The 14,291-nt window shown below is 41.5% G+C and overlaps 1 protein-coding gene across 1 annotated transcript in view; it reads left to right on the plus strand.

Annotated features, from left to right (window-relative positions):
- Positions 1-7,718: 7,718 nt before the first annotated feature.
- The window catches only part of CPLANE1 (ciliogenesis and planar polarity effector complex subunit 1), a 56,645-nt gene continuing 50,072 nt past the window's right edge, over positions 7,719-14,291 (plus strand). Inside the window, exons 1-8 of the mRNA XM_058827044.1 lie at positions 7,719-7,799; positions 8,654-8,789; positions 8,974-9,093; positions 9,896-10,122; positions 10,469-10,575; positions 12,262-12,418; positions 13,155-13,258; positions 13,399-13,581. Coding sequence (XP_058683027.1) covers positions 7,719-7,799; positions 8,654-8,789; positions 8,974-9,093; positions 9,896-10,122; positions 10,469-10,575; positions 12,262-12,418; positions 13,155-13,258; positions 13,399-13,581 — 1,115 coding nt within the window. The remainder of the gene's footprint in view (positions 7,800-8,653; positions 8,790-8,973; positions 9,094-9,895; positions 10,123-10,468; positions 10,576-12,261; positions 12,419-13,154; positions 13,259-13,398; positions 13,582-14,291) is intronic.

Raw genomic sequence — 14,291 nt, forward strand, 5'->3', positions numbered from 1 at the left:
CACGAGTGCAGGGAATTCGAAGGGCTCTGCTGCCTAAACCTCACCTTCAAAAGCCCTCATGTGCATAAAACCCTAAATGAGATGAAGGGCATGATCCACCAAATTAAACAGGAATCAGAGGACTGGGTCACCAACATTTTCTCCAGCTGGGGAATATCAGGATGGCTCTCCTCAATCATTAAATCTATTTTATGGGTTGTCTTCGTTATTTTTATGATATTTGTCTATGTTTGCAGTGTTATGTAGATGTTTAGTTCAATCTGTTACTAGTCTTTTGCCCAGTCCACCCCAGGTTAATCATATCGATTTAAATCCACCCTCCTCCTCCTCACCTCCTCCTCCGCCAACCTGTGAAGGTTGGTTTTTAGAAGAAACTGTACCCTCTGCTCCCCCAGACCCTACACTCTGCTCCTCCTCGTTCTAAAAAAGAAAGGGGGAGATGTTGTAGTTCATTTATTTAATTTTGTTAAGAATTTGTTAAAACTTGTTAGTACGTTCTTGTTTCCCCCTGTTGATTGTATTGGTTTAGCCTCAGTTGTCTGTTATATAAACCCCTCATAGTTTTCCTGAATGTTCCTTATATCATCCCTTCCTCGACACGTTATTGGTTGTTATGTTCCTGCCTTCTTTGTATCCCCATTGGTCCCTGACATTGTAACCTCCTCCTCTCACCCCTCCCTCAGTGAGCTCCCATTGGACCCTGGACTGTGCCTGCCCCTGAGATAAAACCCAGTGCACAGAGGCACTCTGGGCTTTCTTCAGTCTTGATTTCTCCCAGCTCAGGTCCTTGTGTTCATCCCCTCTCCTGAATAAACCTGTTCCTGGGAAGTACAGCCGAGTGAGTCTCCTCCTTCCTTTTGCCATCACCCACGATGCCTGATTTGGCAGAGCCTGGCAGGATTCGGTGCTCTGAAGGTTCTGCAGTGGGATCGCCTTTCCCCTGCAGTTCCCCACTCCTGGTGACTGCCCATGCTGGAGTGGCACCGTAGAGCTAGCCTGGAGCTCCGGTGCAGCCAAGAGCAGCATCACTTTCTCACCTGGAGTGCTGGCTTGGTAAGCAGGCCAACCTGACCTCCTCTGTCTTGAGCGACCTCCTGGCAGATGAAGAGACTGTTAGGCACGCCATGCTACAAAACTGAGCTGCCATAGATTTTCTGCTCCTGGTCCATGGACACAGCTGCGAGGAGTTTGACGGGCTGTGCTGCTTCAACCTGTCCAGCCACAGTGAAGGCATCCACGCCCACATCCAAAAACTCCAACACACGGTCCAGGAACTCAAAACTGAAAAGGAGCCCCAGTGGTTCGAGGACCTTTTTGGGAGCTGGGGACTCAAAGGATGAGTTGCCTCCCTCCTTAAAAACATTTTTTGGATTTTTTTAATCATCATTATTCTCTTATGTATGTTCTCCTATTTTAAAAGGTTGCTGACTAGATCTCTGGGAGATGCCTTTTTATTAAATAAAGAAGGGGGAGTTGTGGAGGCCGGAGAACCGGCCAATTCAGAGATCCTGGCTCTCCCTTGGAGGGATTCTCCTTAGGCGAGGCACTTTGCTCCCAGAGAGAGAAAAGTGTCGCTCCCAGAGATCTTTGAGTTAAGTTATGTATTATGTATATTATTAAGTTATGTATGTAATATATTGCACCCCACTGGTTTCCCTCCATATCAATCCACCCATGTATCCAAGTTCCCCCTCCCCTCTCCTTCCCTATAAATACCCCGGGTTTTCCCCAGTTCAAGGTCCTGCTGTCACTGGCTCCCTTCACGGAGGGCCCTGCTTTAATAAAGGCTACTGCTCAGTGGAATGCCATACAGAGCTCAAGTATCTCTTCCTGCATCTCCTGCTGATCGCCGCTGAGCAGAGACCACTCACCGGGCAGAGGACGTGCCAGTGCTCCTGAGCAGTCCTTTTGGATGGCTTCTTCAGGGTAGTCGTGGCACCCCTGCCATTGACCACTGCCACGGCAGGGGCCCACCGTTGTCATTGGGTCAGGTAGTCACACATAGGGTGCATGAACCTTTCAGGCTCAAGCTCCCTGAATCGATCGTCTTTAGCTCACCAGACTGGCTACTCATCGAACTTGACATTGCTCTGACAGTGTTTACTGATGTGTCTAGAGCATCTCACAAGTCAGTAATAACTTGGAGGGATCCTCAAACTCAGCAGTGGGAGATGGATGTTGAGGAAATTAAGGGCTCCCCTCAAATTGCTGAGTTGGCCGCAGTTGTCAGGGCCTTCAAGAGGTTTTCTGAGCCATTCAACCTAGTCATGGATTCGACTTATGTGGTAGGGGTAGGTAGTGTCTAAAGTGGAAAATGCTGTTTTGAAGGAGGTCTCAAATCCCAGCCTCTTTAGGCTGCTCTCAAAATTAGTCCATCTTGTCTCCCACTGAGAGCAGCCTTTCTATGTAATGCATGTGAGGTCACACACTGATCTGCCAGGATTCATCGTAGAAGGTAATAAAAGAGCAGATGCCCTGGGTGGCCCGGTCAAGATGGCCAACCTGCCAAACATCCTCCAGCAGGCCAAGTTGAGCCATCAGCAATTTCATCAAAACCTGCCTGGCCTGGTACGCAAATTCCATCTGAGGCGGGACGAGGCCAAGACCATAGTGGCTACATGTCCCAGCTGTCAAAGGCATGCTGTTCCATTGTTAGGTTCAGGGGTAAACCATCGAGGCCTTAACAGCTGTGAGGTGTGACAGACGGACGTGACACACATCCCACAGTTTGGCAGGAAGTAGAAGATCCATGTGTCAGCGGACACTTTCTCTGGAGCAGTCTATGCCTCTGCCCACATGGGGGAGAAGGCCACTGACCCACAGAAACACCCAATGCAGGCTTCCTCCATGCTGGGGATCCCTAAGGAAATTAAAAGAGACAATGGTCCTACATATGCCTCCAAGGCCTTCTGGGAATTTCTGCAGTAATGGGGAGTGAATCATAAACCAGGCATCCCTTACTCCCCCACAGGCTAAGCTGTCATTGAGCAAGACCATCAATCGCTCAAGCGAGTCCTGGGGCAGCAGCAGGGCAATACCACCACAGATACACCTCAAGTAAGGCTCTCCAAGGCATTGTTCACCCTAAATTTCCTTAATTGCTCATTTGATAACTTAAATCCACGTGTTGTCTGGCACTTCAGCAAGAACAGTCAGAAAGAGCAAAGAGAATGTCCCCCAGTACTGGTAAAGAATCCGGAAACAGCAAAGGTCGAGGGCCCACATGAATTAGTGACATGGGGACGTGGGTATGCTTGCGTATCCATGCCCTCCAGAAGTGGGTTAAGCCCTATATTCCAAAGCCATTGTCACGATCAGCCAAGTCAATCAAAGACGTGGCTGTGGTATCCCTCCGCAGGTGCCAGCACCCAGGAAAAGGAGAACCCAATCCCCTACTTGACTCTATTATGTTTCTGTTTCAATGTTTGGAGTAATAATGTATTTCTGCTTCCCCCAGAAAAACACCATCCTGTTCCCTGACATGTCACGAAAACTCTTTTGGAGTTTTGTGTTACTGTACCAGTCCTCACGAGCGTGGATTGTCCCTCAACCAAGGAAGAATGTCTGGATCACCCTTGCCCAGGCACTGAACCAAGACCATCTGTGCCTGTTGATGGTGGCAGCAGATGACCCCATGGCAACCTTCCCAGTGAGGATGCCTTTTAAACCAGAAGAGTTCCCTGATCATGTGAAAACCTTGCATAGAGACACTAATAATTTGAGACCTCCCCACCACATTACTCGTTCATTTGCTGCTTACAAAGTAAAAGTCCCCATAGCAAGCCCCCTTACTTCATGGCAGGATTGGCAGAAAACCCTTTCCTTAGGCAAAGATGAACCTCAAGAATTTGAAATTTTAGGTTCCACCCCTGTGTTTTATTGTGTTCAGTTTGTGTATAATGCCCCCTCTGAAAAAGGTTCACTTCAGTTACCCAGTACAAAAAAGAATATACTGTCGCCAATTGGTGTAAGCATATAAGTCATGTGAAAATGGCATCCACAGAAAATTATACCCCCTTAAAATTAGAGAAGGGAGCATTTTTGATCTGTGTTGAACGTGTGTGGGCAGGAATCCCCTCTCGCCTTCTTGAAGGCCCATGTACATTGGGCCAGCTGTCACTGTTCTCATCCAACAAGACCCAAATTCTCGTGGTGTGTTTTTTATTGTTAATTGTTTAATTGTTTATACCATTGGTTGTTCCTGAATATCTTTCCCCCCGAAAATGGAATGGTTTCTTCCTAAGCCCTTCCCCCTTTTCTCCTGTGTCATTCACCCCAAAACCCTTCCCAATTTTCCAGAATAGTCCATGTCAATCCCCCTCTTGTCCAATCACCCCGAGCTCCTGGTTGCCTGTCACTATGTGACCTGCCCCTTATTCCAGACCTTTCCTTGTCCATAATGGTAAACTCTGGCCTTTGTTCTAGACTCTTCCCTGTCCATCTCCTGACCCTTGAGGCCCCATTGGCCTAGGTGACTGGTCCTCTCTGCCCCGTTGGTCCCTGCATTGTAATCCACTCCCCTTGCTCCTCCCTCTTGGATTCCCCATTGATTAACTGTTTGTACCCACCCATTGATTTTGAGTTGTATAAAATCCTGAGCACAGCCATGCTTAGGGCTTTTTGGTCCCTGATCCACCTTGGGAATAAAGCTCTCTGGGATTCACACCAAAGGCTCCTCTCTGTCCTTTACCTCTATCCTCGGCGCTTTCTTTACTGCCAAAAGCCACAGAGCATGCCAGCCTGACCCACACAACTCATCAGCCGTACCCCAGATTGCGCAGCTTTGTGGGGATGGCTCACACATCTGCTGCTGTGCCAGGGGCTAGCCTGGGCTAACCAAACTTGGGCACAGTGACAAAAATACACCATCTTTAAGTATCAAAAGTTGTCTTCTGCTGAGCTCTGTTTCATACCAAGGATGTCATGTGTTTACCCTGGTTGTCCTAGTGCAGTTCTCTTCACACAAATATTGTCCAAAGTCTTGCCTGATGTATTTAACTAAATTTCAATATTTGCATAAAAATGTGTTCAGCCACATTCTGTACTCTATGTGATTACTAAACAAATTTCTATTTTCAGATTTGGAGAAATAACTGAAAAGTTTGGAACAGACACAAATCACAGACTTGAAGTTTAGGTCTTCTGTTTTTTTTCTCCAGTTAATGGAAAAAGGATCCCCCTGGCAACACTGCAAATTTATCCAAGTAGTAGAATTTCAAAGTGTATCCCAAGTTACCGTTGATATTTTTCAGATGACAGCAGGTAATTCCACACACATAACCTTTTGTTTTTATAACACTTGCACTACTCTCAGATGGAGAAAGGATAGGTTCTGTTTCCCAATTTAAATTTGGAAATATGTGGAAAACTAGGATCAGAAGAAAGAAGGGTGGGTTAATGTAGTAGATGAAATAAAGGATGATAATCACAGTGAAGTAACAGACCAACATGAACGTGAAACATTGCTCATTAACAATGTGTAACTTTGCATTTTTTTACTTTTTTTTTTTCTTTTGTAACTTTCAATCAAGATTGAGATTAGGGAAAGGTGGCAGAAGGTGGGAACAAAGGTGAGTTTCAAACAATAACTGCTTTAAGGGAATCAAGGCCATTCCTTCAAGGTGATGAAATATACATTGACAGCCTACCCTACTTGTATTTCACCTTGTCATGGTTTAGTCCTATCTAGCAAGTATCATACTTCTCACTCCTACACTTGCTTCCACAGGATAGGGGAAATTGGAAAAAAATCCATAGGTTGACATAACTGTTTAATAATTGAAAAAAAGCTAAATAGTAACAAAAAGAGAGGAACAAAACAAAGAGCCACAAGTAAAGCATAATGCAATTGCTCATCATGGGTACACTGGTGCCTAGCCTGTCCCTGAGCAGTGGAGGGTTCCTCCTGCCCAACCCCCTCATGTTATATGGAGTAAGTACTATGGTGCAACAACTGAAGCACCAGTATGTTACAGAACATTGTTCTGCTAAATCAAAAGCAGCACTGTACCAGCTACTTGGAAGAAAGGTAACTTTATCTCAGCTGAAACCAGGACAATCTAAATTCCAGTAATTCCTGTATTGTTTAGAGAACGCTGATCTCTTACAGCTATGTCTCCAGCTGTTACTCATGCCCTTCATCCCCAAATACTGACGCTGATACAGATGATCCCCCATGGAGCCACAGCAGTGTGTGCTGTTGCCTCTGAGCTGTTGCCACAGGCAATCTATGGTGTCTGGCTTTCCGCACTGAGAGAGTCATGTTGATCGTCAAGTCTCCAGTCAGTTTTCTTGATGCGTGAGACTTCACAGAACCCTAAAATCGTCTGAGTTGGAAGGGATGTTAGAGATCAAATAGTTCAACCCTTCTGCCATACGCAGGGACACCTTAATCTAGACCAATCTGCTCAGAGCCCCATCCAACCTGGCCTTCAGTGTTACCAGGGATGGGGCATCTTCAACTCCTGTGGCCTACCTGTGCCAGTGCCCTCCCCACCCCCAAAGGATTTATTTCTAACCTCTAATGTAAATATTTTATCTTTTAGTTTAAGCCTATTCCCCTTTATCCTACACACCCTTGCAAAAAGTCCCATATTCCTCTTTTTTATAAGCCCTCGTTAAGTACCAGTTTGCCTCAATGAGGTTTCTGCATTAGTTTCTCCAGGCTGAACAAGTCCAGCTCTCTCAGCCTGTCTTCATAGGACAGGTGTTCCTGCTTTTGATATTGCAGCACTCCTTTGGACCCTTTCCAACTGGTGAAATGCCTTTCTGTGCTGGGGACCCCAGCGTTACATGCAGCGCTCCACGTGGGGGTATCACCAGAGCATAGGAGAGACCAAGCCCCCTGCATCCTTCTGACTACACTGCTTTGAATACAGCCCAAGATGCATGCGGCTTTCTGGGCGGCGAGCGACACTGCCACCCCTCTGGCGAAGGCCCCATGTTCAGAGACGGCGCGCCGAGCCCGCCCGGGCCCGCACAGGAAGACCCGCCCTGAAGGCCGGGAGCCGTTGGGGCGGGGCTGCGGCTGCGCGCTGCGCTCTGCGCTCTGCGCCGGCCCGGCGGCTGCGGCGGCGCGGGCGAGCGGCGCCGGGCTCCCTCAGCGCCCCGGCTCTGCCGAGCGAGCAGCGGTCTGGGCGCGTAGCACCTTCCGCTGCTCTTGCCCCGGGGGAGGAGTCCGCCCCGGGGGCCATCTCCGCCCTGAGCCGGGCGCAGACAGCGCGGGTTGCCGCGGGTGGCGCCGGCGGCGGTGGGGGAAGCCTGTGCCGCCCCTCGCTCCCCGCACTGGGGTGAGCGGCTGGCCCCGTGCCAGGCCGGCGCCCCTGCCCTGGGGTTCCTGCTCTCCCGCCGGACGAGGCTGCAGGACGTTTTCCTGGTCTTGTGCGTGTTTGGAGTTCTCAGCAATGTACTTTCATCTTTCCTCTCTCAGCTCCTTCTGAGCGAGCGTGATCCGCACCGTTCAGCAGCACATCGCCCGTGAGCTGCCCGGAGGAAAATACAGTTTGGAAGTACGGGTAAGCATCAGTTCTCTGTGTGTTTAGCAGGAAGCTGCTGGAGATAGTCAGGACTTTGCATCTGAATTCCTCTCCTCTGCACCTACCCCAGCTAACAAAAATCTATGGTCTATTTATTTTTTTCTTTCTTCAGTTTCTCTATAAACGTGTGAAAAAGCCATTATTTGCTGTTCTGTATAATGGTTACCTAGAGGCTTAGTAAGAATGGAGATTAAGCTAGATGTGCTCATCTCTACATGTATCAAGCAGAGAAAACCATGGCCTCGCATATCATGGGTTGGACAGGTAAGTGTAATAAACTCTGAGTTTTAATTGTATAATATTTTGCACTTCCATTTGTTTTAGGGGGGTGTAAAAACAACCTCAGGATATACTTTGAGTGACCTTAAGGGTCATAAATATAAATAAATATATAATATGAATATTATAATATTATATATTATATTATTATATATAATATAATATATAATATAAAATAAATGACTTCTATCTTCCTGGTATGAGCTGGAGATTAAAAATTTCTCAGAGAAACATTGCAGAGCCATTTTTTTTTTTTCCTACCGCAAAGGACCCACACCATAGATTAGATTGTTGTGTTGATGGTACTTTTTTACAGTACACTGAAATGTGAATGATTCTTTTTCCCCTGTTTCATCATGCATCTCTTGAAAGACATACTTTCTTACACTTTGATAAAATCACACTAAATTTTTTTGTTCGATGATTTTAATTTAAATATGTAGCAATTTGGGGCTGATTTTTTTTTTTTTTTTCTGTTGAAGTCACTGGCAAATATCTCACTAAATTAAACACTGCAATAGATAGTTAAAGTCCAATTTTTGTCAATTTTAGTAGGTAGTTTAGCAGAGGTACCTTGAATAATTTCTTAATAACGACTGTAATCTCAGTTTGGTGTTTTGAAACTTGGGAATCAAATTCATCATAACTGTAAGTTCATGCTAGATATAATGTACTGTAAAGCAAATATGCTAAAGAATTAAATTAATACGGCAATTTCTGCCTTATTGTATTTTTTCAAATTATTTTTCCCCTTGCATTTTTTATCTCTGCATTATTCTGTAGGCCTGTGTAGAAAACAATATTTTGAAAAATTAAATGCTCTTTTATTCTTTCAATAGGAAAAAGAAGCTGTTTTTCTTCTAGATGGTAAACACATAAATGAAATTAACCTGGTGTCAGGGAAGACAAAGAAGAAAATCCCTTCGCTGCAGTCATTGTTGAAAAATGTGGTTGTCTTAACAACGTCAGGAAATGGTTAAGTATAATACCTTATGCATTATAAGCTCAGGTTATTTTGTTTGTATTTGTAACAGTCTGTAAAGGCAGATATCTAAATGCTCTGCCAATTCACTTAAAACTGTGGCTGAGATGGAAGAGAAGTAATTTTAAGTACTTCACAGTAATACCCTTCAAAACTTCTCTCCCCCAATGAACACAGCTGCTTGGTTGGCAGGAATACTTACAACAGGAGAGCTCTTTCTTTGGAATAAAGATCAGGACTGCTTGAAAATTGTACCAGCAATCGAAGAGTCCAAGAAAGTAGTAGCAGCAGCACAAGGTAGGTTTTTTTGAATTCATCCTGTGAAAAAATGGAATAAAGAGAAAGTTGTTTTTCTTTCTTTAAAAGTTATTAAGTTAGTAAAAACTGTATTCTCCCATCGTTTTGCATTTGTATCATTTGTGTGCTAGGTAAACTTTCGCAAATGTCACTTGAGTGGTACAGGTTTTTCATTTAGTAATCCCCTGCAAATAGTTCAGTTTCAGATACTGTAAGTGTAGTTTTTAATGGTTAATTTTTTACTGTAAAACATTCCTGACTAGGTTATGAATTAGGGCAGACATACATTTGATGTAAACAGGATATGTATACTTTGAAGCTTATTGTCTAAGTGGGCTTTTATGACAAATGCTAGCTGGAAAGAATACAGTCACATATTTGTGAACTTAAGTATCAAATATTGTCTTGTATTGGATAGCATCATTGATACCAGCTTCTAAACTTAAGTGTTGTGCAAGAAATTCTGTCATTTCAGGGAAGATCAGCAGTATATTTAGGAGCTAAAAGTAATCCATACAAGAGCACTTAGGTAATCTCAGGAAAAACATCTCTAACTGTTGAGTGTTGTGGGAGAGATAATTCATAGGATGCATAGAGGTGAACATCCATCTGACTTTACTGCTGCCCAAGGTCTGCTGTCAGTGATGAAGCTGGAAATTAAAGAAACTTAACACAGCAGCTTGCATTTCTTGTTATAGATGAGAAATTTCCTTTTTCTATTCTTTTTAATTTTATGTCTAACAAAGGAACAGAAGCTATCCTGGCACATTGTTGTGGTTTTTTTTGTTTTTTGTTTCTCCAGAGTGTTCAATGAGGTTGTCCGTGTATGTATCTGGAGATGGCAGAAAAGTACTATTAATTACTCCTACAGCATGTGCCTTTTTGTGGGAGAGCTCAGAACATGAAAAGACAGCCTCTGATAAAAACTCTCCTGGACACTGGACACAAATTTTACCTGATGAATCAGTCGTATTGCCTTCTACTGAAGAAAAAGAAATTGGAACGGATGCTACTTTCATACAAAATGAGGTAAAAAATAAACCTTAAAGCAATCATTTTATTTCTCACTTAAATTAGAGCCACAAAAGCTACAGTGAATTTTCAAAGCAATGTCTGCCTCTTTGGCATTTTGCATAGGCTTAATAATTCGGTTCATATTACATTTGATGATAGCATAGGAATAGCCATACTGGCTCAGCTCTGAGTTTCTGCCCCACTTACATTCTTGCCAGCCTTTACATTTCTGAATGACGACATTGTGTTTATTTAATCTGAATTGTAATAGCTATTGATCTAAATATGTAGGTAATTAAGGAGAAATTTGTGTGGGACAAGCTTTTTGGGGTTGTGTTGATAGTTTTCTCTTTTTTTACAGGTACTGGGCGATTGCTGTTTGTGCTCTTTTGTATTTTACTCTGGCGAGTGTTTGATGCTTACATTTTTGATTCTTCGATGGCATGAAAATACCTTTAAAAATGTTAGGTAAGTTCAAAGACACCTGAAATTACAACAGCATCAGGAATGTTTTAATTATTTTTTAGAGCTGGAATTCAGAGATGCAACTGAACACATTTACATGGATGTTCCATTAACCTGTGGTTATAAGCACCTACTTAGGTTTATATTTGGATGTTTATAGTATGCTCTCTGTCATTTTAAAGCCATTCTCCCCTCATTCTTCCCTTTACATGTCCCTTGTAAAATGTGTTTAGTACAACAGCATTTATTTACATGTTCCTACTTCATTGTTAGCTTACACCTAGATACAACAGGGTGTACTTATCATTCTGTGTGGATAGCTATGTATACATGTGCCTGTTGGCACACACATGTGTTTTAGTTTAAGTTTTTTTTTGCATGATGATGATGATAGAATGTGTTTTTCTTGTGTTGTTTATATGTCTTACATTTTCTGATATTTCTTGTACTGTGCAGCCATGAATGCCCTAGCTACCTCTTCCTCTTCTTTATTATGTGGATTTACGTATTGGTTTTCTGTTGCCCTTTTCATTTGTTTTGCTTTATGTGAAAGTGTGTGTATGCATTTCTTTATCTATGTTGGGACCAAGTACTGAAATATACAACTACCTAAAAATGCAGTTGAGTAATAATCTGGAGCACATGGATAGTCTATTCCTTTTCCTGGGTGACACACATGTCTGTGAATTTAAATGGATGTGCTCTCTGCAGGTGTTATTTGAATAGCTTGCTAAAATTTTGCCCAGCACATGATGAGGTACAACTACTTTTGTTATATGTCCTTTCGATAAGGAATGATGTCCTCCTTTACCTAACCTTCAGTTTATCAGTGGCATGGTAATTCCTTTCTGGCACTATAAATAAAATATAAAATAAAAAATAAAATGGAGCATAATATACCCAGTGCAGAAATGCATGTGTATGTATGTATCTAGCTGGCGAGCTATCCACACCATAGTAATTGCAGCCTGGAATTTTAACTGCATTTCTCAGACATCTTCCTCATATTTTCTTATGCCAGATCATGCTTAGTTTCATTGCTTGCTGTTGTTAAATTAATTTTTTCATATGAATGTGGGTTTTTTTCTTGTCAGTTAGATGGTATACTTCAAGAGAGAATATTTCTTGTGTTTTCTATCATGTTTTGAATCTTTTTAGGATGACAATGGTTTGGATTGAAAGGGACATGTGAAGGTCATGTAGCCCAACCTCCCTGCCATGGGCAGGAACACCTTCCACTAGATCAGGTTACTGGAATCATAATTGAACATGTCACCGAACACTTCCAATAATGGTTATCCACAAACTTTTTGATCAGAGCCACATACTGTTGAAATTCTGAGTATTCCTCTGGTGGATGGTGTTACAAGATCTGAGGAAGCTGTTCCTGGCTAGAATGCAAGTGCCTGATTTATATGTCATTGATCATTGTGTATATTTGTATATGTTTGTATGTTCTAGACTTATAAATCCCATAAAAATAATTCTTAGTGCTCAGACATAATTTTTAAACTTGTTTAAGTACAAAATATTTTTCTTTTGTAAGGCATTTGAAGAAAAACAGGGTTTTTTTTAATAGCTCGTGTTTTATATGCTTTTGTCTTGCATGGTGTTTTACTATATAGGAATAGTCTGATTCTGCAAAATGGAGTAACCACCTGGTTTTGTTGTCTTTTGGTTGGTATTCAGTTCTTTGCCATACCAGATCCAGTGGGTACAGCAGACTTGTTCTCTTGTTAATATGGTTCCTCAGTGTGTGTCTGTAAAGTCAAGAGGAGCTCTGCTATGTGCATTTGCAAGAGATGGACTTCTGCTTGCAGTAGCTGTAAATCAAACTGATCCAAAGGTATGTATGGCAGTGCATCATTTAAGCTAACAGTTCTGTTTGAATGAAGTGGTAACAAAGATTTAAAAACACAATTTTAAGATGATTCGTCAGCACTCATAAGGGGATATGAAATTATATTTACATGGATAAATGTAAATGGATACATCCATAGCTTTTACTATAACTCATAATTGTTTGTGTGTGGTGTTCACCTAGAAATTGGTATAAGATCCTCTGTCATTTCTAAGCTGTAGTAAAAAAGAAATTAATTTCAGTTACTGTATTGTACCTGCAAAAATTCTGTGTGATTCTTAGTCAAGCCTCAGCCTAACTGATGGAGTTCCCACTTCATAATGTTATGCCTATTAATAAATCGGAGGTCAAATTTTAGTGTACTTTTTAATGCTAATGATGACAGGGAATATGGACCAGTGTTTTTGATGTACTGGGTTTGGATGATGCAGTTCTTCAAACCTCCAGTTGTTTATTACCAGAAAGACTAAAAAAGAGTGATCTTATATTGAATGTTTTAGAAGAAGTTCTATTAAAAAGAATATTGAATTACAGGTGTAGAACGAAACGTAGAGTTCAGTAAATGTTCAAATAGTAATAAATACTGAAATGCAATGTTACTTCTATGTATAACGATGTTACCAGTTCACCAAATATAATGCGTAAGTTAGCAGTAGACTTTCTTTTACAGTAATGACATTTTGATAAAAACATTTATGATGCATGTGTTTTTTCTTTCTAGGCAACTCAGGTTTTGTTTTTAAACACCTTGAATTTTGTAACTGTTTCGGGTAGCCTTAAAGGTTGTAGTAGCAAGAATAACATGACCCCATCCAGGTTCATCAGGTCAGTAATTGATGCTATTTCTGCTATTGTGGATCTTTTGGTTTTGTGTTATGGTTTGTTTGTTTATTTTATAGCTATCCTAACCCACTGATGCAGAAGTTTGACAGAGAAAAAATATTTTTTTTACCTGCCCAATTTAGATCTTACTGGGTTGGCGATATGAGTTGGACTCCTGATAGCCTTTTCTTGGCTTGCATGTTAAAACGTGGATGTTTGGTTTTATTGACATGTATGGGGGAATTGCTGACCTTAATTGCTTCTGGATGCTCTGTAGAATTTGGACCAGCACAGTTTATTCCATTTCATCCACTAATAACATACAGGTAAAAGGGCTTAAAAAGGTTTATGCATTTCTGTCTTCTGGTCTTACCTTACTTTCTGTCATATTTATTATAATTTTGCATAAATGTTATCTTTCAAATTCACTTGTTTGCTTTTCATGTGTCTTTCCGATATCTGTTTCTCATTCATAGTTCTATTTCTTATAATGCGTTTGTCGTGATGAAAATTGACATTCTGACAACGTAAGTATACATAGAGTGATTTGTTTTCCTAAGTGTTTGAATTTATAAGTAATTAAAATTAGCATGTTTTTATGATATGAGAACTCAGAAAAGTTCTGAAAGTGCAAGTTTATTTTAATCCAATGCTATTTCTTTGTTCATTGCTTAATATTGTGTATAGAACCTGATGTAAGATACTGTAAATAACATACTTGCATGGACAGAAAGTAATTAGTTTTTAAAATGTTGTTTTGGGATTTTCCAGGTCTAAAGTCTGATATTATGCTGCTGGGTGCATGAGAGAGTAGAAGGATTTTTGATGACAGACTTTAGCATAAACTGAAAGTGATAGAGTCTAAATAGAGAAAACAAAATAGAATTCAACCTTTTTTTTTCTAAATCTTATTAACTTTGCATGACTTAAACGAGATAGTGTGTAAATGTAACAGTTTGTGAAGACATTCAAAGCAGTATACTACCTTCTTACACTATCTGGTTGAAAAATCAGATACTAAAATGTATTGGAATAC

The sequence above is a fragment of the Poecile atricapillus genome, chromosome Z (assembly GCF_030490865.1).
Source record: "Poecile atricapillus isolate bPoeAtr1 chromosome Z, bPoeAtr1.hap1, whole genome shotgun sequence".
Taxonomy (NCBI): domain Eukaryota; kingdom Metazoa; phylum Chordata; class Aves; order Passeriformes; family Paridae; genus Poecile; species Poecile atricapillus.